Source organism: Petromyzon marinus, chromosome 14 (assembly GCF_048934315.1).
Source record: "Petromyzon marinus isolate PM22_M1 ecotype Great Lakes invasive population chromosome 14, UKy_Petmar_22M1.pri1.0, whole genome shotgun sequence".
NCBI lineage: Eukaryota > Metazoa > Chordata > Hyperoartia > Petromyzontiformes > Petromyzontidae > Petromyzon > Petromyzon marinus.
This window is the reverse complement of record NC_133680.1, coordinates 12,033,457-12,055,130: the sequence shown is the minus strand read 5'-3', so window position 1 is coordinate 12,055,130 and position 21,674 is coordinate 12,033,457. Positions and strand designations below refer to the sequence as shown.

Genomic DNA, 21,674 nt, shown 5'->3' with positions numbered 1-21,674 from the left:
TACAGTTATTCTCTGTGTCTCTCACATTAGTAACTTCAGGCGTATTTTCATAAATATTAATACATATACGTGTGTGTGTGTTTCTAATGTATTTTCTTGGAACGGAGATTGCATTCTATTAAGTGTGTCTGTGTATCACCACTGCATACGGTGGAGTGTCTATGAAATATGTTCACGAATTGAAGGGCAATGCTCATGGTCCCTGAGTCGGGGCTCAGTCGGAAGACATTTTTCAAATTCCAATTAGTGTATTATGATTGCATAAAACTTTCCATGTTGAAATTTGGCATTCGGTGAAATCTTCATCTCCGAAATATTGTTTTACAAAAATAAACAGGGCAAACTACCTGAACCCAAAATCTCCAGGTCTTGAGCAAGCATCGACAGAATCCACTATTCTCAAAAATTGTGGCTTCTAAAAAAAGGTTGTATTGGCAAAAATGAGTGGACATTTTATCACCAAACCGAGATAGTGCTCATCTCTGTTGGCAACCCTGAGACAGTGGTAAGATTTCCACATTTTAGGCATCGGTGGCTACGCAAGCAGCCCGTAATCCAGCACTGTGGAGGTAGTGAGGGTTGGTGGGTCACACACACGTGTTGCGAAACTCCCCTCCCATTGGGCGTCCGAAGAGGAGCTATACATTGGCTCACCCGGAGAAGGCAGAACAGCAAAAAATGTGGACTCCACCTTTTCTGTTTGTCGCAGATAGAGTCTTATCCCCCTCCAGTTTCTTGCCACATGTGAAAAGGCCCATTAATTGGCCAATAATGTCTTGATATATAAAGGACCTCAGAGCTCGGGCAATTGTTGTAGCTGACTCACCATGTGACTGCCTTCCCGCTTGTCTACAGTTCCTCGCCCAACTCGGTCGTTGTCTCCGTGTGAGAGTTAGAGAATACTATTTGGCGAGTAACAACATTCAAATGTTAACACCATTATTTATATTGCTCCCGTGATAGGGCCAGTTTCTCTGTAAGAGAGCCACTTTTTCTTTCCCTCTAAGTCGTACTGATTTTCTTAATCATGGTGGGATGTACATCATGGGATCTCCATTGCCAGTAACAAAATATGATAATAGGTTTTTCCCCTTTTTTCTGGCAACAAAACAGGTGTTAAGATGTTAAAACACCAAACTGAAACCTGTTACAAGGAATCATGTCTGCATTAACCACAATACTTGTGGTCAGAATGCAAACAAAAAACACTCTGATAATATATGATGCATTGTCTTTGAAACTGATTGGTCCACACCAGAGACAGCTTTCTTTTGAGCCTCGTCTCAAACCGTGTTAGACCACAGGACGCCAAAAGGCGTACACAGCACAAAGACAATGCACTATCAGATTAATGAGGGCTCGGGGTGAGAATCTACGTCATGGGACCTCCTTGGCCAGTACCAAAATATGATAATAGGTTTTTCCCCTTTTTTATATATTTTATCAGAGTATTTTTTTTGCTTGCATTCTTGACCACAAGCATTTTGGTTAATGCAGACATGATTCCTTGTAAAAGGTTTCAGTTCGGTGTTTTAACATTTGTTTTGTTGCCAGAATAAAGGGGAAAAACCTATTATCATGGTGGGATGTTGGGTTGGGTGTTTACCGGAGCTGGGATATGTATTTTAATTTCAGTCAAGAGCTCGAACCATTGCACAAGCTGGCCATTACCACGTGTTGATCTGCCTGATGGTTCCCAATTTTAATTAACCGAGTGAGTCACTGTGCAGATGAGCATGCTGCTCGTACAATCCATACAATCAATACTTTTGACAGACTCATTAAATGCTAAACAAAAGGCCGGTGCCGATATTACAAAACCCTGCATGCGTTTGTACTCCGATTAGCACGGTTGGCTAAGTCCGGTGCAAAAGAAGTTCAACCATAAATGGGTGCATACTGGACACCTTGCAGACTTGTGACAAGTGCTTGTGTACTTTTGCTTCATAATCTGGACACGACTTGCAGAGATGCATCGTCTCTTCTACACATGTCCCCGACCCTCCTGCCCGCCAGCCGTGCTCTCAACTCGGTGTTTCTCATTAATTTTGTTCATCGTCTGCAGATTCTTCTTCTCGTGGTTAATTCTACGCAATGCGATTTTACTTTGGCTGCCGTCGTTGTTGCTCTTCGCCAAACGGGACGCGGCCCTTCATTAGCGTTCGCTTCTGATCGTTGCGTCTCATCACAGAGATGCGTCGCGTGTACATCTTGCCATGGTTCTCAGTCAGTGACCCTGTTTTCCCAATCCATATATATATCGCACCTATCAGTATGCATTGGTTGGAGACTTCTTCCATCCAGGCACGCTGGCAGCATGCCAATGCGGCCGCTTAATACGTGCGAACGCGTACCCCGTGAGCCTTGCGTATTGACCGCACATTGTATATACTCAGCGGCGCTTGAACGGGTGCAGAGATTGTGTGGGAGGGATGGTTCGATGAGTGAACCTTGGCTCCTTATGCAGGAGGTTATGAGTTCGAATCCCACCAAACATTCGTGAATATATCGTCGTGACAATCTATAATTGAACTGTCTCTGTCGATTCTATTTAAAGCCCCCAAATCCACGTATTTCAAATGCTATTTAAGGTAAATAGGTGAATGCAAGACTAAGATAACACCTGCTGGACTTTTTAAAGGTGAAAGATGGTCTTCTCCATAAATAGCTTTAAAATAAACGGATGTAAGTGATCGCTTGACCCAGGCGGCCTCCTTTTGCATTCTTTCCTCAATCCCTTTGCTCTCATCATTGAACACAGTGAAAAATATGTTGCTTTTGATGTTTGTGATTTTGCAGTGCGTTATCATTCTCACTGCATTCCTATCGTATTAAAATCAGCGATGCCGTGCTTAAACAAGCGATGTTCAAGCTCTGCTCCAGAGTTGGAGATTCCACACTGCTGTGGCAGGGCCAGTTTATCCGGCGGGGCAGCTGCTGTTTACATTCGAATTGTGTGAATCCGTAGAGCTCATCATCCCCACGGGGGAGGTTGGGCTTTGTTGACCTGCGACTGGGATTAGTGCGCTGGGTTTTTTGAACAGATGAATTGCAGGCACCGCACTGATGGAGTGGTGTGGAAGCACGGAATGAAAACGCTTCAGCAGGGAGGTGGTAGCCAAGGGGACCTTTACCGAGATGCTGGGTTCAAACCAGGCAACTATCCATGATTAAACAAGGCTCTTCAAATACAGGGCATTGGTGGTCTCGAACTGGTCACCAATGAATACACACACACAAAAACAACAAATCAATAATAATCATGTCACATTTATCCAGTAAAGCCTTGCAGAGCAACAAGACCCATTTCTGCAGTAGAATTTTGTGCAAAAGGCTGTTTGGCCAATTCCATTGTAAAGAGTGTTATACATGTGGGAGGTGACTGTAGGAGCCATAAAAAACCCATGCCTACAAATAAATCCAAGAGATAATACGACCGAAAGAGCCAGACAGAATCAAAAATCTGTATTCTGTGATGCCATTTCTAGGCCACCTTGCAGCCCAATGGGCTGGCAGCGTCACAGATCTATGTGATCGACCAACCATTGGCTCCAAAGCACTGGGTTATAGATGTGTGACACTAAATAACTTGAACGGGCCACCACGGTAGCGAGATGGTAACTACCTCACCTGGTATACAGGAGGTCATGGGTTCTATGGAGTTTGTGCGTTCTCCCCGTGGTTGCGTGGATTTTTCCCTCAAAATTTAGAAACGTGCATTTAGAGAATTTGGCCGCTATAAATGTCCACATGATAAGCAGCTTCGTTGAGCTCTAATTTGTGGCCAGGTCGCTTCTGGAACAAGAGCTAGATAGCTCGGTGGGCCTTGCCTGATAAAATTCAAAAAGAAAGAACTCAATTTGTGATATTGCAACTTCGAAGTTTCCAGATTGTACTATGTTTACCATATGAAAGCCATTTCAAAATGTGTGACAGCGTGTGCAGATAATGTGCTTATTTACGGCCTTCAAAAGTTCAGTTCAGTTTCATTTATTTGGTATAGCCCTGTGAGCCATTCGGCTCTTGAATCGGGTGCAACCGTAACAAACAAAAACATGAACAAGAAACATCTTAAAGTGACAGAAAAATCCAGGAAAAAACAGCAAAGTCTTCCAGAAAAAACACCGTATTTCAATGCTGTGTGCAAAAATCCCAGTGGGATGCAAGTCAAACAATAACAATTATAAGACAATTTAGATTAAAGTTATCAGTCTAACTCTGTACTACAACAAACAAAATATGGCTAAACCAAAAGTTTTCGAAATCACCAAAATAAAGCTATAAAAGCAATGTAATAGTGATCATAGGGTCTGTGTTTGAAATTTTTACAATAAACGATATACATAACATGTACTACCAAACTTTGCAGCCATAGCTGGCAGCTTGAGTCACTCCATAACAGCAGGAGTATCAGTAGGTGTATTAACATTTTTCAATGCACCTTTAAAGATCAACACACTAAAATAAAAAAGACAAGATCATACTTTGCAGCGGTCATCCGCAGCAAAACATTTGATTTCAGGCCACTGAATAGCAGTGGCCGCTAGGGGTGTACAACTCCTCTAGAGGAGTTTTGAGTGAAGATCTCACAGGTAGTGATTTAAGTTGCAGTTTATTGGCGATAGCATTCCAGACCCTGGGGGCATCAATAGCAAAGGCTCTTACTCCAGTATTTGTACGGCAATAAGGAATGTGAAGCTGGTAAATGAGCGAAGACCTTAGATCACATTTGTTCTTCGAAACAGAGAGGAGATCCAGCAGGTAGTCTGCGGATTTTTTTGTAAGAACATCGTGAATAAATCAGATCTGATGCACAAGCCGTCAAACATTAAGAGATGTTAAGTTTGACCCAATGTAGAGATCGCAGTGGTGGGTCCTATATGGGCAGTTCAATGTAAATCTTAAGGCCGAGTGATACATTGAGTCACGCTTCTTCAGTACAGTACTTGGGGCTGATTTATACACGATGTCACAGTAATCAAGTAGAGGCAGTATGGTAGCTTTTATCAATTCCAAACGGGAAGCAGTGCTTGTGTCGAGTAGTTAGGTTTGCGCAACTGGGGCTATTCTCATCGCGAGATTTTCAAGCCGTCCAAAACATACGTCTCATGAAATGATGCAAAATAAGATTATTATTTTTTTTAGAAGTGTTACCAAAACTGGCAGGCATTTAGAGATCCATACCCCACCTCGTCGATGAATTGCGACAATACAGAGAGACAGTTACATTCAGGGAGTAGATTACTTATTCATGGTCTCGTTTTCATCACCTTATTTGCATTTTTTTTCTAAATAGATTTTATCTTGTTTCATGCAGTTTTGTTGACACTATTAGCATGTATTTAACTACATTACGGGATTGGTATGCTTTCGCGACCAATATTATTCATAATAAAGGGGTTTTCGGGTTGCATAATACATTGTCACACACACATTTCAATGCACGTACCACGTGGAACATAATTTACTTTAATTGGTAAAATAGATCCATGGTTACATGCCGAATAACTGGACCATCTCGAATAAAGCTAAGGATTCCAGCAAAGGGATCGCAGAAAAAATGCGGATGTCACAGTTCTTCGAATATATTTGACTACTGTATATAGCAAACAGTTAATCAGCCTCATCCAGTACTCGGGCGCTGGTCACCTGTAGTTTGTTGAAGTTCACACCCATGACGTTGAGTAACGCCAACGCGACCTTGTGTATCTGCAGGTCAGGTTTTATTTTCGTGTTTATGAAACGCGGTACAAATTTGCGACAAGATACAACATGAAGCAAGGTACATGCAGGATGCCATTAATGTCCGGGGGCTTTGTGTGATGTGCGTGCCAGAGGGGAATTCACCGATTATTGAGCAGAGCCCAGCAAGCATGCCAATTAATCACCTGATCCACACCTGCATACAGTGAGGGAAAAAAGTATTTGATCCACCTGCTGATTTTATAGGTTTGCACACTGATAAAGAAATGATCAGTCTATAATTTTAATGGTAGGTTTATTTGAACAGTGAGATACAGAATAACAACAACAAAAATCCAGAAAAACGCATGTCCAAAATGTTATAAATTGATTAGCATTTTAATGAGGGAAATAAGTATTTGACCCCTCTGCAAAACATGACTTAGTACTTGGTGGCAAAACCCTTGTTGGCAATCACAGAGGTCAGACGTTTCTTGCGGTTGGCCACCAGGTTTGCACACATCTCAGGAGGGATTTTGTCCCACTCCTCTTTGCAGATCTTCTCCAAGTCATTAAGGTTTCGAGGCTGACGTTTGGCAACTCGAACCTTCAGCTCCCTCCACAGATTTTCTATGGGATTAAGGTCTGGAGATTAAGGTCTAGGCCACTCCAGGACCTTAATGTGCTTCTTCTTGAGCCACTCATTTGTTGCCTTGGCCGTGTGTTTTGGGTCAATGTCATGCTGGAATACCCAACAACGACCCATTTTCAATGCCCTGGCTGAGGGAAGGAGGTTCTCACCCAAGATTTGACGGTACATGGCCCTGTCCATCGTCCCTTTGATGCGGTGAAGTTGTCCTGTCCCCTTTGCAGAAAAACACCCCCAAAGCATAATGTTTCCACCTCCATGTTTGACGGTGGGGATGGTGTTCTTGGGGTCATAGGCAGCATTCCTCCTCCTCCAAACACGGCGAGTTGAGTTGATTCCAAAGAGCCCCATTTTGGTCTCATCTGACCACAACACTTTCACCCAGTTGTCCTCTGAATCATTCAGATGTTCATTGGCAAACTTCAGACGGGCATGTATATGTGCTTTCTTGAGCAGGGGGACCTTGCGGGCGCTGCAGGATTTCAGTCCTTCACGGCGTAGTGTGTTACCAATTGTTTTCTTGGTGCCTATGGTCCCAGCTGCCTTGAGATCATTGACAAGATCCTCCCGTTTAGTTCTGGGCTGATTCCTCACCGTTATAATGATCATTGCAACTCCACGAGGTGAGATCTTGCATGGAGCTCCAGGCCGAGGGAGATTGACAGTTCTTTTGTGTTTCTTCCATTTGCGAATGATCGCACCAACTGTTGTCACCTTCACAGCAAGCTGCTTGGCAATGGTCTTGTAGCCCATTCCAGCCTTGTGTAGGTCTACGATCTTGTCCCTGACATCCTTGGAGAGCTCTTTGGTCTTTACCATGGTGGAGAGTTTGGAATCTGATTGATTGATTGATTGCTTCTGTGGACAGGTGTCTTTTACACAGGTAACAAGCTGAGATTAGGAGCATTCCCTTTAAGAGTGTGCTCCTAATCTCAGCTCGTTACCTGTATAAAAGACACCTGGGAGCCATAAATCTATCTGATTGAGAGGGGATCAAATAATTATTTCCCTCATTAAAATGCAAATCAATTTATAACATTTTTAACATGCGTTTTTCTGGATTTTTTTGTTGTTATTCTGTCTCTCACTGTTCAAATAAACCTACCATTAAATTATAGACTGATCATTTCTTTGTCAGTGGGCAAACGTCCAAAATCAGCAGGGGATCAAATACTTTTTTCCCTCACTGTAGCTGCTGGAGACACGATTTTTTCTCACCACAGTTGCCACCGCCACAGAAGGGAATCGGCAAATTTGTGTCTCCTCTTTGTGGAAACAGGGAGGCCGCAGGATCGGAGCAGCCAGCACCAATAAAATTGTGCCGTCGATCAATAGCGCGTGCAAAGGCCTTTCTCGCCATGAAAAATTAATTTTTCTCTGTGATGGACTATTGAACAAAAAACCCGCATGTAGAGATTATGCCGGGGTGATCACATTAAAGGTTAGATACCAGCAGCTATAGATGTGGCAATTTTTCCTCCCACATTCATCGCAGCGCCGGTTATTTGTGGTGTGCGGCTAGCTTCAATCTTGACTATTTAATACATGAAACGTTTATGATTGGGATTGATCACATTTCCATCAAAGCAACTCCCCGCTCGAGTAAGTGCGGGGCGGCTTGAATCTCCGCCGACGATCCCGAGCTCGCGAAGAAAGTTCCACGTTGACATGGCAGGAGCGTTTAGCGTATTTGGCTGCTATACATCTCCACATGATCAGCCATTTCATTGAGCTATCATGTGTGGCCAGGTTGCTTATAAAAAAAAGAGTTGTATAGCTCAGTGGGCCTTACCTGCTAAAATAAAAATAGGTTAAAACATGACTTGTTTCATTAGTCAGCGAACATGTGCGAGGTTAAGAACACATTACTGTTTGACAAGATGGCATTTGTGAGCATTTATATAAAATTATAGTTGCACTTTACACAAATACTGCACTGGGTGTTGGCGGTTAATTGGTTAGGGCGGATATGTGACGTACTGTACTGCCTAACAAGTTAAGGAAATGAATTGGCATAGATAACGTCACGGATATTAATAACAACAATGAAACGTAATTACAAATTGAACGTGTCTCACAAATATGGAGCATTTGTGAGACATACGCTCGCAGGAGGCAGTACAGCAAGAAGGTTGTTGATCTAATTGCGTATTATTTTAGTGTCATCTGGGTCATCTGTGTGTCTATGTTGTGTCTCTCTCTGTGTGTCTCTGTGTTGTCTCTCTCTGCTTGTGTGTCTGTCTGTGTGTGTCTCCGTGTCTGTGTATTGGCTACCTCTCAAATTGAGTTCTACCCGATGACGATTGCTTGTGTTGCAATCAAAACGTCGTATTCTATTATTGAATTGATTTTCTTTCTACGTCACTTTACCGAAAGAGCCAATGAGTAAAAACAAAAAAATGTTCTACAAAAGAAAGGAATTGGCCAATAATTTCAAGCAACGTTCTTCTAACTTAGAATGATTCTTGAGACTCGTTTAGGATCCACTGCGCAGTCGGATGAAGGGGGGAAAGAGTGGGAATAACAGCCTCGGCGTCTGTCTTATTTGAAATGCTAATGGCGAGTGGAGGCGTTGTTGCGTTGCGCCGGCATTCGGAAGGTCCGTGAGTTAAGATTCCAGACGAGGGTCGATTTAGTCCATTTCCTCGAAGGTGATTATTGTAAAGAGAGTACCTTTTTGTCTTTGGTGGGAAGTCGGCATTGTTTTGTCCCATTGAGAAACTAACTCCTGCCATCAAAGTGTTACAATTTCCATCACCGGCTCAGGTTCGAAAATGGAGATAAGCACCACTCAGGCCCATTGATTATGGGTTTTTTTTTTAAGCCTGTGCAGTAATGTAACAAGTGCTTTAATGCTGGGGTATGATAATGAATAGAAAATTACTTTATTTTAAAATAAGGCACAGTAATAAGTACGAGCCTGTGTGCACTTTTTAATTTCACTTTCTCAGAACTGTTTGACCTTCGCTCGGTCATACATATTTTCTTCTGAATTCATACTCAGTATGTCGCGCATATTTATCTGTGCATGCGTATGTGTACATGTAATGTATTGCCGCTTCAGAGACTGTCATAAATAAAAAATGCGATAACTGAATTGTCTGTTAATTAATCTATGTGCTTCACAGGACTTGCCAGGTTTTTTTTTTAACTGATGACTAAAAAAGACCCGCATATCGCCTTGAATAGCGAGGCTGTAGCTAGAGATACCGTAATTACATTTACCTATTAAGAAACAAATTCCACTTTCTTTTTAAACACTCCCCTGTGTGGATACTGTTAAAGAGAACTGTATGAGCCACGGTAAAAAAAAATATATCTAACTTTGGATTTTCATTATTCGTAAATTTACAGTTAATCAAAAATGTTGGCATGAGAAAAATTGAATTTCTTATCTCATTTTTTTTAATTACTGATATAATTCCCACTTGATTAAATGTCAATTTAAAATGCAAAATGATTCCTTGTTGAAATTGCAACATGGACCCAGTCGAGCAAAGGAGGAGCACAGTGCTGACCTTTATATTGATGCACATCCACAACACATTTGGCCTCTTCCACTTTTCATATTTTAAACTTCATCATCCAGCCACAATATATCCACTGTTGGATGAATGCCCGCTCCATGCTATTACCATCCTTAATGGACTCGCAATGCCACAATCCATCTAGTTTTAATCTGCACTTGAGTTGATCTTGTCACTGCATATCCTCACATTTTGGCTACCATTATGTCATGAGTCTCATTAATCCGCCAACACCCCTTCCTGCAACGATGTGTCCTGCTCAAGCCCATTTACTCTGTCATTCAATAAGTTGGCTCTAATGTGTTCCTTATTCCATGTGTTCTTTCCGTTTCGTCGTGCAATTCCAAACGTGTATCTGGTAAATCGCCTGTCAACGTCCACATTTTGTATCCATGTGCTTGAAACGTATTTCATATTAACGTGTAAATATGATATCCAGACAGATGGCACTGTTGATAGAACGTTCAACTTGTGAGTTGGAAATCCCATGGAGCGGTTAACTCTTTCCATCGTATTCCTCTCGTTGACAACGGAATTATCACTTTGTGGGAAGTCAGAAGTCGTTATCCTATTGTAATAGTGGCTTTTGACATTGGAATGTGGAATTACCACCGCTGACTTAGAGGCATAAGTGTGAGTTGACCGCTCAGCCAACTTCCCCATTCTGGCTGATTACAGCATCAACTGGAAACTTGGATTATTTTTTAACACAAGCCAAGTTGAAATAATTGAGTCAATTAAATTATGTTATCCTTTGAAACCTCAATTTTATTCCAGTTGTGTTTTTGCCATCATGCCATGAGATGAAGCTATTTCTACTTGGAACTCGCTCTCTCTCAAGTGAGAGGTGCATCCACTCGTGTTAGAGAATAGCCCGAGAACACATTGCCCCCTCAATAGGCCTGTTATACAACACCCGATGGTGCAACCTTCACAGAATATAATTTTCATTAATTTAGCAGTTAAATGCCCCTGCGTCTCAGAACGCTTTATGAAGTGCTTGAAAGCAGCACGGCGTTGCTGTCAAATGGATACATATTTAGTTCAAAGACCTAGAATTTGCTTAATTTGAAAAGTAAACATTATTTGAAAAGTAAACATTAATGTGTTTTGTTTTTCGCAAGCTTGATATAGCTGAGAAGCTGGTTTAATAATGCGTGGCTGCCCAGATTTCAACCCAGGATTTCAATGGTCCGAGATTTTAATGCTCCTGGATTTCAATTGCCTTGGATTTCAATGGTCCTGGATTACAATGGTCCTGGATTGCAATGGTCCTGGATTTCAATGAACCTGGATTGCAATGGTCCTGGATTTTTAATGGTCCTGGATTGCAATGGTCCTGGCTCATTGCTCTGAGCCCATGAGCCACTGGACACCTATAAGTGATGGAATTATCTTTTAATTTAAATTCAGATTTTTTTTTTAATTCAACTTTCCTTAATCCCCCATGGGTAAATATGCATTGACTGTGATTGCTAAGTATGTATGTATGCACAGGCAGTAAACCTCTTACAGGTGAGGATTAGTGACATTTCTCTAGGTTTAAATCCATGTTTTATGAATACATGTAAAACTGAATAAACAAAAAAAACCCGTAGACTGAATAAAGCCGCCATTTTATGGCGGCTTCTTCCTTTGATCTTCCTTTGATATTGTTTGGAGGCTGATGCAATATATTAACGAGATTTCAATATTCATGCATTTTAATGCTCTGCCATTCTTGTTCCCAATTTTACAATTAAAACCTGGCTTATGAAATCAATTTCAGGGCTGGCATTTACATGTTCACAGTAAACACACACGCAATGGATTGTGGGAGTGATAGCAATCAAAGTTGTTGATCCGCTAATTCCTGCGGCTCTCTGAATGGTTAGGCTCTCAACAAGCCTCTTAATTTAATGATAATCTACCGTACCCTGTCAATCCACTGCTGGATGAAGGCCATACTTCATCTCGCTGGTCAGTGCAGGTTGATAAAGAGGGGGTCCAGGACTAGTTAAGATGCCAGCAATGTTAGCCACGGTCACGAATCAAACTCAGTGGGCTAGGCTCTATAAACGCGGCGCGTTAACCTTTGTGCCACCACTGATCCTCCACTCCTCCTCAGCGTAATGTAATAAATAGACCGCGACACCACAATAATATACGATGATACTGATCGTTTAGCCATGATTACACAGCAGCTTAAATCGCCGTTGAGTAAATAGAGCATAGCATACATTAATGCGTGCCATATTCATTTCAATACGTGCAGGGACCCCTCTTCCCCCCCCCCCTTCAGATAGGGGGAATTGTTTTAGCATTGTCTCAAATTATATATGAACCGTATGCACCTGTGTCACATTGTTTCATTGCTTCCTTGATACACGTCTGCTCTGTTAGAAAAAGTGAAAACTCTCACCGTTATCTAATTGAACGAAGTATTTATTTTTACTGCATCCCCAGTGTTCCTGTTGTACTGTCACCACCATGTCGTGAGCCCAGGGCAGCATGTAACAATGTCGGTCATGAGCTATGGTTAATTATCAAACAGGAAGGCGCACCTTGGATGTCAACAGTTGTTACTTTTATTACGTTATCAAAGAAATATTGATCCATGGCAATGCATCTTGTGTGATTACATAAATTGCAAAAGCCGCCGGTTTGCTTCTGTCGCAACACCTGGCCCACAAAATGGTTTGCCACCATTACTTGAGTTGTGAACTATGATTGGTCAAGGGGGCACCACCTTGTGCTGTGGGTTAAACTCGAGGCTGTGGGTTAGTGTTGAGGCTGTGAGTCGGTGTCGGTTGAGGCTGTGGGTCAGTGTTGAGGCTGTGAGTCGGTGTCGGTTGAAGCTGTGGGTCATTGTTGAGGCTGTAGGTCAGTGTTGATGCTGTGGGTTAGTTTTGGTTGGGACTGTAGGTCATTGTTGAGGCTGTGGGTTAGTGTTGGTTGGGGCTGTGGCCCAGTGTTGAGGCTGTGAGTCGGTGTCGGTTGAGGCTGTGGGTCAGTGTTGAGGCTGTGGGTTAGTGTTGGTTGGGACTCTAGGTCAGTGTTGATGCTGTGGGTCAGTGTTGGTTGGGGCTGTGGGTCAGTGTTGATGCTGTGGGTTAGTGTTGGTTGGAGCTGTGGGTCAGTGTTGATGCTGTGGGTTAGTGTTGGTTGGGGCTGTGGGTCAGTGTTGATGCTGTGGGTTAGTGTTGGTTGGGGCTGTGGGTCAGTGTTTATGCTGTGGGTTAGTGTTGATGCTGTGGGTTAGTGTTGGTTGTGACTGTAGGTCAGTTTTGATGTTGTGGGTTAGTGTTGGTTGGGACTGTGGGTCAGTGTTGATGCTGTGGGTAAGTGTAGGTTGGGGCTGTAGGTCAGTGTTGATGCTGCGGGTTAGTGTCGGTTGGGGCTGTAGGTCAGTGTTGATGCTGTGGGTTAGTATCGGTTGGGGCTGTGGGTCAGTGTTCAGGCTCTGGGTTAGTGTTGGTTGGGGCTGTAGGTTAGTGTTGAGGCTGTGGTTCAGTATTGGGGCTGTGGGTCCTTGTTGGGGCTGTCGGTCAGAGTTGGGGCTGTGGGATAGTGTTCAGACTCTATGCCAGTGTTGGGGCTGTCGGACAATGTTGACGCTGCTTAGATACCTCACTTTGCAGCTGTGTGGTGCAGTCATAGCACTAAATGGGTGGCAGGGATGGTAGAGTGATGTGGTACAAGAGGATGTGGAGCTGAGTGGATTTGCCGATGACTGCTACCAGCGGTGTCAAGATCGCGATGGACGCTACTGGGCAGTTGGAGGCAGTCGCTCTCCAACAACAACGGAGGGCAGAGGAGCGACGCTCACAACAACGAGCGGAGCGCCGGGTGGCTAAAGCACAGCAAGTTGGCACAGTAGGGGGCACAGGTGGTGCATTGGCTACTCGTCTCAGTCAGTCGACCCGTGGCACCTGGGTCTGTCCCGTGACCTGCCAGAGGGCGTTCGACACTTCACATGGCCCTCAACGTGCACTGAGCCTGGCACAAGCGCCGTGGTGACGTCACCGCCACTTAGCGGCGAATGGCGGTTGTTGATGGTGTATCCGATGTGCACTCGGATATCCCTCCGTCTACAAGTATGCTCATAGGAACACCATATGTAGTTGAACTTCCTTCGCATCCTACGTAGCTAATCGTGCTCGGAATGCAGTGGACCTAACGCGATTGTAACCTACTCATGTCACGAGATGGCACTATAATGGCGCACCTGAAACCACACTTTTGACAATACCACTCATGACTCAACCATCAAACTCCCATCACACATCTCAGGGCACTGCGCCTCGACATGCATCTAAAATAAAAAAAAACACAGCCGTTGTTATTTCCTCAGTTTGCTTAAAACACAGCGTTTTAAATACGTTTTTTTTTTTTGTGTGGAATATTTGCTGGTTTATTCCAGGATGTTTCTGTTACGCGTTGTCGCTTTAAGATGTTGTGTTGTTAAAAATTTTGTTTGTTGCGGTTACACCCGACTTAAGAGCCGCATGGCTCACGTGGCCACACCTAATAAATGCAACTTGAAACTTGAGCTTCGGACTTCACACCGGCATCGTTGTCCTGAGACTATGCAAGATTCTTAAAGTGTAAACGACACTGAGAGTGACCACGTGTTTACGTCACGCACTGCTCTCCAGTAATTCCTCGGTGTGCCGGTGGAGGAGGATCCTCATTGAATCGACGCCGTTAGGCGGAAGCAACAGCGGCATGTGGTGTCTCTCGCGTGGAAGCGTTCCCTGCCAGGTGTTGCGGCGCTGCTGTGCTCCACGGATGAAACAACGCTTTGATCATCTGTAACTGATGTCAATGGAATAATTGCCAAGTGATATATATATCTTTTTTTAGGTCCTGAAAAAAAAATATGCGCAGAAATTTAAATTGGCCAGTGTCTGGCTTCGATATAAGTTTGATTTAATGTACGGCTCCACCATCAAGAGACCCGTTCACAGTAACAGACCTGCCTTCATTGTTTCTCTCCACACACAAACACGCGCGCACGCCACTTTTAACACAAGGGCCTCAAAGCATTTACTGCCGCAGTCATGCATGCAGAGCTGGTGGAGTCAATAAAACTTATAATGCACCAAGCTGCGCTGGTAGAAAGACCTCAGCCAATGTCACAGAATAACCCCGTAAAAAAACATTGCCGCGTGCAACCACACATGACGTCAAAATCAAATACGCACGTGACTTAACATCATTCGTTTAGCTCCGCTCACGAATACCCGTTAAGTTGGGATTGGAGCAATAAAGGACTGTCAGTCGCTCAAAGAGCACTCCACAAAGGTCACGATGCTGGAACCGCACTAAAAATAAGTATTTCCCAAATAAGTTTCCTGCATGTGGCCCGAAGAAGAGACGTTAAAATGCGCATGGAGGCTTTTGGCAAATTGAACATCGTGAGTTGGGAAGTCACAACATGAAGTGGTTGGTGATAATAATGAAGATTTTATATTAATGTCTTGCCTTGGCTAGCAACAACCAATGGCTACCATTCTATCAAAAACGATGGCACAAAGTGTTTTTTTTTTACTATAAATATTGGCAATGTGTTGTAATTGAGAATTGTTGACTATATTTTACGAGTATGCTGCTGGTTCCATACGGTTGCACACTCATTTAGATTGAAAACTCATTTCTTTAAAACTGCTTTTTGTGTTTAGTTTGTTGTCCTTCCCACGCACCTCCGATTGGCATGGTTAGCTACGTGCGGCGCAAAATAAGTTCAACATACACACATAGTAAGCAAATACACATCCAGTATATGAATACCCAACTCAAACAGATTTTACTCACTCACAAACCAAGCTAATTTTTTTTTTAAGCCAAGAGGCCCCCCAATCGTAGAATGAATTTAAAACAGAGTCCATGACACGGGATACACGGTCCATCTCACTCTTGCTCAGAGCCCCATCAGCAAACCTTGCCCAGCTTCCGACTGCTGTGGAATGCAATGTTTGTGGTTTGGGGCACACTACGCGTCGCAGCTTCACGGAGCAGTCCAATAAAACTGGCCGTGCTTCGAGACGCGACGGGAACATGTCAGGCCGTGCTCATAAACAAAATAGGCGTCGTCATCATCATGATCAATACTGTTGATCCCATGACACCTTGCCATCACTTCCTTCCTTCGGGTGAGGCCTCCTCAGCTGCTGTAAAGTCGATACCTGCTGACATAGAAGGGTCTGCACTTACTGTCTCACCATCACCACCACCACCACCACCACGTGATCATAGGTCTTCTCCTTGACTACCGACCTCTGAGTGCCACTCCAATGCCTGTCCCGTGGGACGCCCCCCCCCCCACCTCCGTACTGCTCACGCGTCCCACCGATCGCGACCCACTCTTCCTGCCATGTTGCACGCCACACGACCAGGTTGCTTACTCTGTCCTGCCGTGGATATTCCTGGCATCTTCTGCATACACCTCCATTCAGAATTCAGAAGCTTATTTTTTGTCACTTTGCTAGAGAGTGCGGCGCTATGGCCTACACACAGACACCCATCTCTGAACGCGAGACTTGACCTCCCTGCTCTGCCAAACTGATGCACGTAGCTCATCAAACACCTTCCACGCCAATGCACTGCATTCACATGTCCCCCTGCTCTATGTGCATCGCCACCTAAATCCACAAATCATTCCACTCACTGCATGTGCAAATACATCTGCAAACTCCACCCCGATGAGTTATTTTTTATAAACCCCATTGTCTTGTCTCACTACCAATAACTGCAAAACACTGCAATGCCTCATCCAAAGTCATCGCCATGAGCCTCAATCATCAACACACCCCAAGTGTTACAGGTGCAAGCAAGCGAAACAATAACGTATACAAAATATGAAGAAATACTCGTGACGCGCTTGGTAAATATCACAACACTTTTGATAAGAAGCCATCCCGAGACGGGATTAGACACTCAGGTGCCTGTGTTGCATTCACAAATGATCACCACGCCTCTCCGTTGGGGCCCTTGGGCCGTCCGTGCCTTTCACTTTGGTAGCTTGTTTAGCGGGACCAGTTCTGCTGCGCTAAGTTCTAAACAGCGGCGTAGCTTCCGACTCTGCATGGGAACGGTTTGCCCGGCCGATGAAAATGCGAGTGACCGCTGCCCTCTTCGGAACTTGAAAGGTGTAAATTGACGTTGCCGTTTTCGCCAGCACTGCAGTGCACACGGCGCAACGAGAGCCCGCGCCGCCTGTGAATAATTCATGAGCAAGCCGGGGGGGGGGGGGGGGGGGGCTTGTTTCAATCTCCAAGCTGAAAGATGTTCTTGCCACTCCATGGTGCTGTGAAAAAAAACCTCGAAATTATTTCCGTGCCATGCGGCTGCAACGTACACTCTCTATTATTGTTAATATATTCCTCCTAGTGAGGTGTGCGCACTGAACAGCAACGCCTTTTGAATGCTCCTCTGGTTTATGTTTTTTGGCAGGAGAGGTTAGAGACCGCAGCTGACAACCTCCTTTTCTTGATGGACTACACGTACCTGTCAAAAGAGGACCTCATCCTGAATGGGAATACCTTCTCGTGGCCCGTGCGAATCCTGCCAATTATTCGCAACAGGTAAGAAGCGTGTCTGTCGGCGTGTTCCGTGAATGTTACGAGCGATGACACTTGGCACACACGTTGTGAGCTCTAAAGCAGTCCCCCCCCCCCCCCACACTCCCTGGCTATGACCCCTCATTCGAACTTCCTCGCTCCGTTCGGTAGGGAAGCCGTGGCTATGCTGTCATCCCTTAACCCGATTTTAAATTCTCCACCATAAATTCCCAACGTGTTCCTCGCGTCTGTGGAACATCCGCTCTCTTCGCCTCCCACGGCCCGCCACGAACCTCAAACTCTCTGTCGTCTGCCATTCACCACGCCCAAACCCGCTCTTCGCGTCCTACTTTTCAGATCTCACCTCGGACGTGTGTCTATCCTCACCACCTAGCATTGCTGGTCATTTTAAAATTCAGCTTGGCATTGCGTCTTATTTCCATCTCGAGCAACTTCCAAGTCAATCTCTCCCAACTAATGTCATCTCCCTCTCGTTGCCACACTATCCACCTCGTCGGCTCTGGTAAAAAGTTTCTCACCACTATTTCACCCGTCACTTTTAGCAACGATCACTTTATAAATATCCCCTTTTGCCAACCTATGCCACCTCCTTCCTCTTTCCAATTCTCCTACCTCAACTGTCTCCTTCACTTCTCTGCTCCCACATTCCTTCTCTCAATTGCAACCCTTTTTTGGTCCTGAGATAGTGGTTAAAAATTCCACTTTCCCCTGCTGGGAACCAGTCTCCTGAGTGAGTAAAAAAAAAATCACTGCTGAGATCCCACAAAATTATACTCATTTAAACACCCCATAAGGGGCAATCCCTAAGTGGAAGTTCAACTCGTTGCTTCCGATCGAGGTGGGCGAACTTCCGCAGCGCCAGCCGGCCTGGAATGATCGCACAGCATCCACGCACAAAGCCAGAGCAGCAGCCACCGCTGCAGGTGCCTCGCTCGGCTGCCCCTCCTCGTTCACGTGCCTGGCTGTCATTTGTTTTTACGCGCTTAATATTCAATTCAATTTTTGTAATTATGTGTCCGTGATGTGCTTCATTTGATCATATATAAGTCAATCTTTCAACATCTATTTGAATGCCTCTCAGCTTTATACGTCATTTGTATCTTTATGCTAAATCCATTAGTTCTAATCGTGACATATATCCCAGGGACTCTGTTTTTTTTCTTTAAACATATCAATAGGATTATTTTGCCTCGACATTTAAATGTGTAATGGCTCATTGAGCCACATCACTCATAGGACGAGGGAGACCCAGCGTAAGTGTGGCTGCGTCAGTGGGGTTATTGCTGAGTGGCAAAGGGACGCTGCCCTAGTGTAATGGTCAACACACCGGACTTGCAATCCAGAGGTCACCACCACTGGTCACATTCACCGGCGCGACGGTTAAGACAATGGCGCATGCTTCTAAAATCCCTCCCACCGCCCCCGTCCACCGGGCAGTGTGAATCAGTGCACCACCGTCAATTGGTTTGGTCACGTGCGGTGGAATTAAACGTGGGTACCTTCAAGATGCCTGACCAGTGTGGAAGAGGAGACCAAGCACCTGTTTGGAGGGCTCCCTGGAGCTTCTCTGCCAGCAGTGGAGTGAGCAAGCAACTGCAGCCCTGCACCTTTATATTTACCACACCGGGTTGTCAGTTTAATCAGGCCTGCGTTTAGCAATAGGATTGGGATTTATGTTAAAATCCATGCGTGGGATTGTACCTTCAGCTGCATGCACATTGGATACGAGGAATGGTAAAAACCACATTAATTCTATTGCCTGCGATACGGGGGATGATACGTCACAGATCATGGGATTTAAACGCTGCTCAACTGCAGTGTTTGTTGAACGTTGAACTTCTTTCGCACCGTATGTAGCCAACCGTGCTAATCGGAGGTGCTAATTATGTAATGGGGGTCCCCCCTCCCTCGCTTCATTGTGGATTTGATGAGTTCAGCAGTCACCTTTAGCTGCATTGTCGAGTACTAATGGCACTGCACCTTAACGTTATTCACGCAATTACTTCAAGTTCACAGTGGAGTGCCAGGAAACTTTTGAGAATCTGCGTGTAAACAACGGGGCATTGCTCTTTGAGGTTCAACTCAGCACCCACGGCTCACCGCACAAACCTCCCGGTGTAGTTTAACATTAGACTTCACAGTACAAAGTGAGAGGCGTTTTTCAACTGGAGGTTATGTGCCCTTACCGGTCAAAGGATAATAGGTGTATCAACAAACCGTTTCCGCAAGCGTAACTAACCTTCACTTATACTGTCATTCAAATTTGTAAAAAAAAAACCAGCTCCCTTCGTGCAGATAATAGACGTGTGTGTCCATTCGAAGCCTATATTACGTGTTCGAGCATAGCCTCAACTCTATCGGAAGAGCAGTTGCAAGGTCTTGAGCAGAAGAAATGCCAAAATTTTATGTCCAAAATAAACAAAGTGCATTTACATATCTACATCAGTTCAAGCCTCCCGCAAGTCACGTGACATCTGTGTGGCCACCCCCACTCTGAGCCCCTCCCCGCCGCCCCCTGTGAAAGCAGACGCTGATTCGTGCAGCTCACTCCTGCTCGCTCCTTCCTTCCTTCTCTCTCACCCTCACCACCCTCTCGTCCCCGACATCTTGGCCCTGTCATTCCTTCTCTCCCTCCTCCCCTTCCTGCCGGGCACTCCTTCTTTCTTTCTGTTGCTAATCTTGAGCTATGCCCTCTTTGTCTGTCGTGGGGACTTCCGTCCCGGCCTCCCTTCTCTTTCCCGTTCCTTTCTCCTTTCCCATTCATTGCACCCTTGACTAAAAAATGTTTGACTATTTTTATTTTACCAGGTAAAGCCCACTGAGAACCCACAACCTCCTGTATACCAGGAGAGGTATTTAACATCTCGCCACCGTGGCACATACCTGCCCTTCCCATGGTGGTGGCACCACGAGTAAAGGGTTTTATTGCAACTAATCACGGTGCAATGTCACGTACTTTATTAAACGTTTTGACCAATTCTGCAAAGACAAACGCAACTTTACTCCGGCAGAAGTCCTGCCGCAGTTTCAGACAAGTGACCCTCGTTTAAAATATTTTCGCCAGCAACAATTAACGTGTAAAAGTTTCAACAATTCAACTTAACAATAGCAATCCACTTTATTTTGTGGGCCAATTAGCATAATGTTTTTTTTTTACACATCTGTCACAAGCACTGCCTTGAAATGAATAATAGAATAAGAAACATATAATAGTAGACGTTTCAGGCAATGGTTCTTTTTCACGAGGTCCATATTTTTCCTTTCATGGCAACGTTATTGACGAACGCATTTGGGCTTTTGTAAACTGTCCTTGTTGCTCCGTTACCAATGCAGCAGCAGCAGCAGCGGGCGACAGCATCGCCAAATAATTTGTCTAATGTTAAAAGATCGGTCGCAGACTCAAAGCCTAACCATATCGCATGTCCGTTTTAATCTTCGAGGCACAGTGTCACAGTGCCAATGGATAGGTTTTTTCTCGTGAATTCGAGAAGTGTGGCTGAGCCACACGAAGCCGCATGTCATCGCAGCGCCGTGCACCCACAGAAACAAAAAACATAGGCACGAGTTGAAAGGGGCCACATCAGGTGAAGCGAATCTCATCTGGCAAACATTTTATTGCGCTTAATTCCCCATTGATTGCTTTTGTCATGCCCTTGTTGTTTCCGCTGCTGCATGGTTCATATGCCTTCGCTAGCCGTGCGCGGGTAATATTCGCCATTTCGTTTGAGCATTCTCCTCGTGGGGAATGCGCGATGAGGATATATGTGCATTTTGTAGCAGCGAAGCAGTGGCCGCCGACGGAGCATCGGGACGCGCGCACCGACTTTGGAAACGCTCTCGACTTTGATTTTTAACAGGAGATTGTAAAGAGGCTGCAGATAAATGCACAAGAAACAAAATGCGAAATTTCGCCCGACCGACCCCGCCCTCCTCTCTCTGTATCTATACATACACAGAAGTAATGCTAATAGCGACAGTCACAACAGACATCAACCGTGGCAGTCATGAAGGTAGCTATGTAATAACGGTCTAATTGGCTCCAGTTACTGTGATGTAATTTGAAAAAGGTGCAAAACTATGCATTTACTACAATGCTAATGACTGCATTTCTTACAACAGTTCAGCGCCTGAATTTGAAACATCGATTCATATGTATGTATGTTCAACTTCTTTCACACCATATGTAGCCAACCATGATAATCACAGGTGCGGGGAATGACAACAAACTGAACACGCAAGGCAGTTCTAAAGAAA

The 21,674-nt window shown here is 44.6% G+C and overlaps 1 protein-coding gene across 4 annotated transcripts in view; it reads left to right on the top strand.

The window, feature by feature from the left end:
* LOC116942267 (dynein axonemal heavy chain 3-like) overlaps nt 1-21,674 on the top strand; it is an 859,832-nt gene that overhangs the window by 361,776 nt on the left and 476,382 nt on the right. For all 4 annotated transcript variants that reach the window (XM_032953964.2, XM_032953963.2, XM_032953966.2 and 1 more), the window contains one exon: nt 17,293-17,423. In XM_032953964.2, the coding sequence (XP_032809855.2) occupies nt 17,293-17,423 (131 nt within the window). The remainder of the gene's footprint in view (nt 1-17,292; nt 17,424-21,674) is intronic.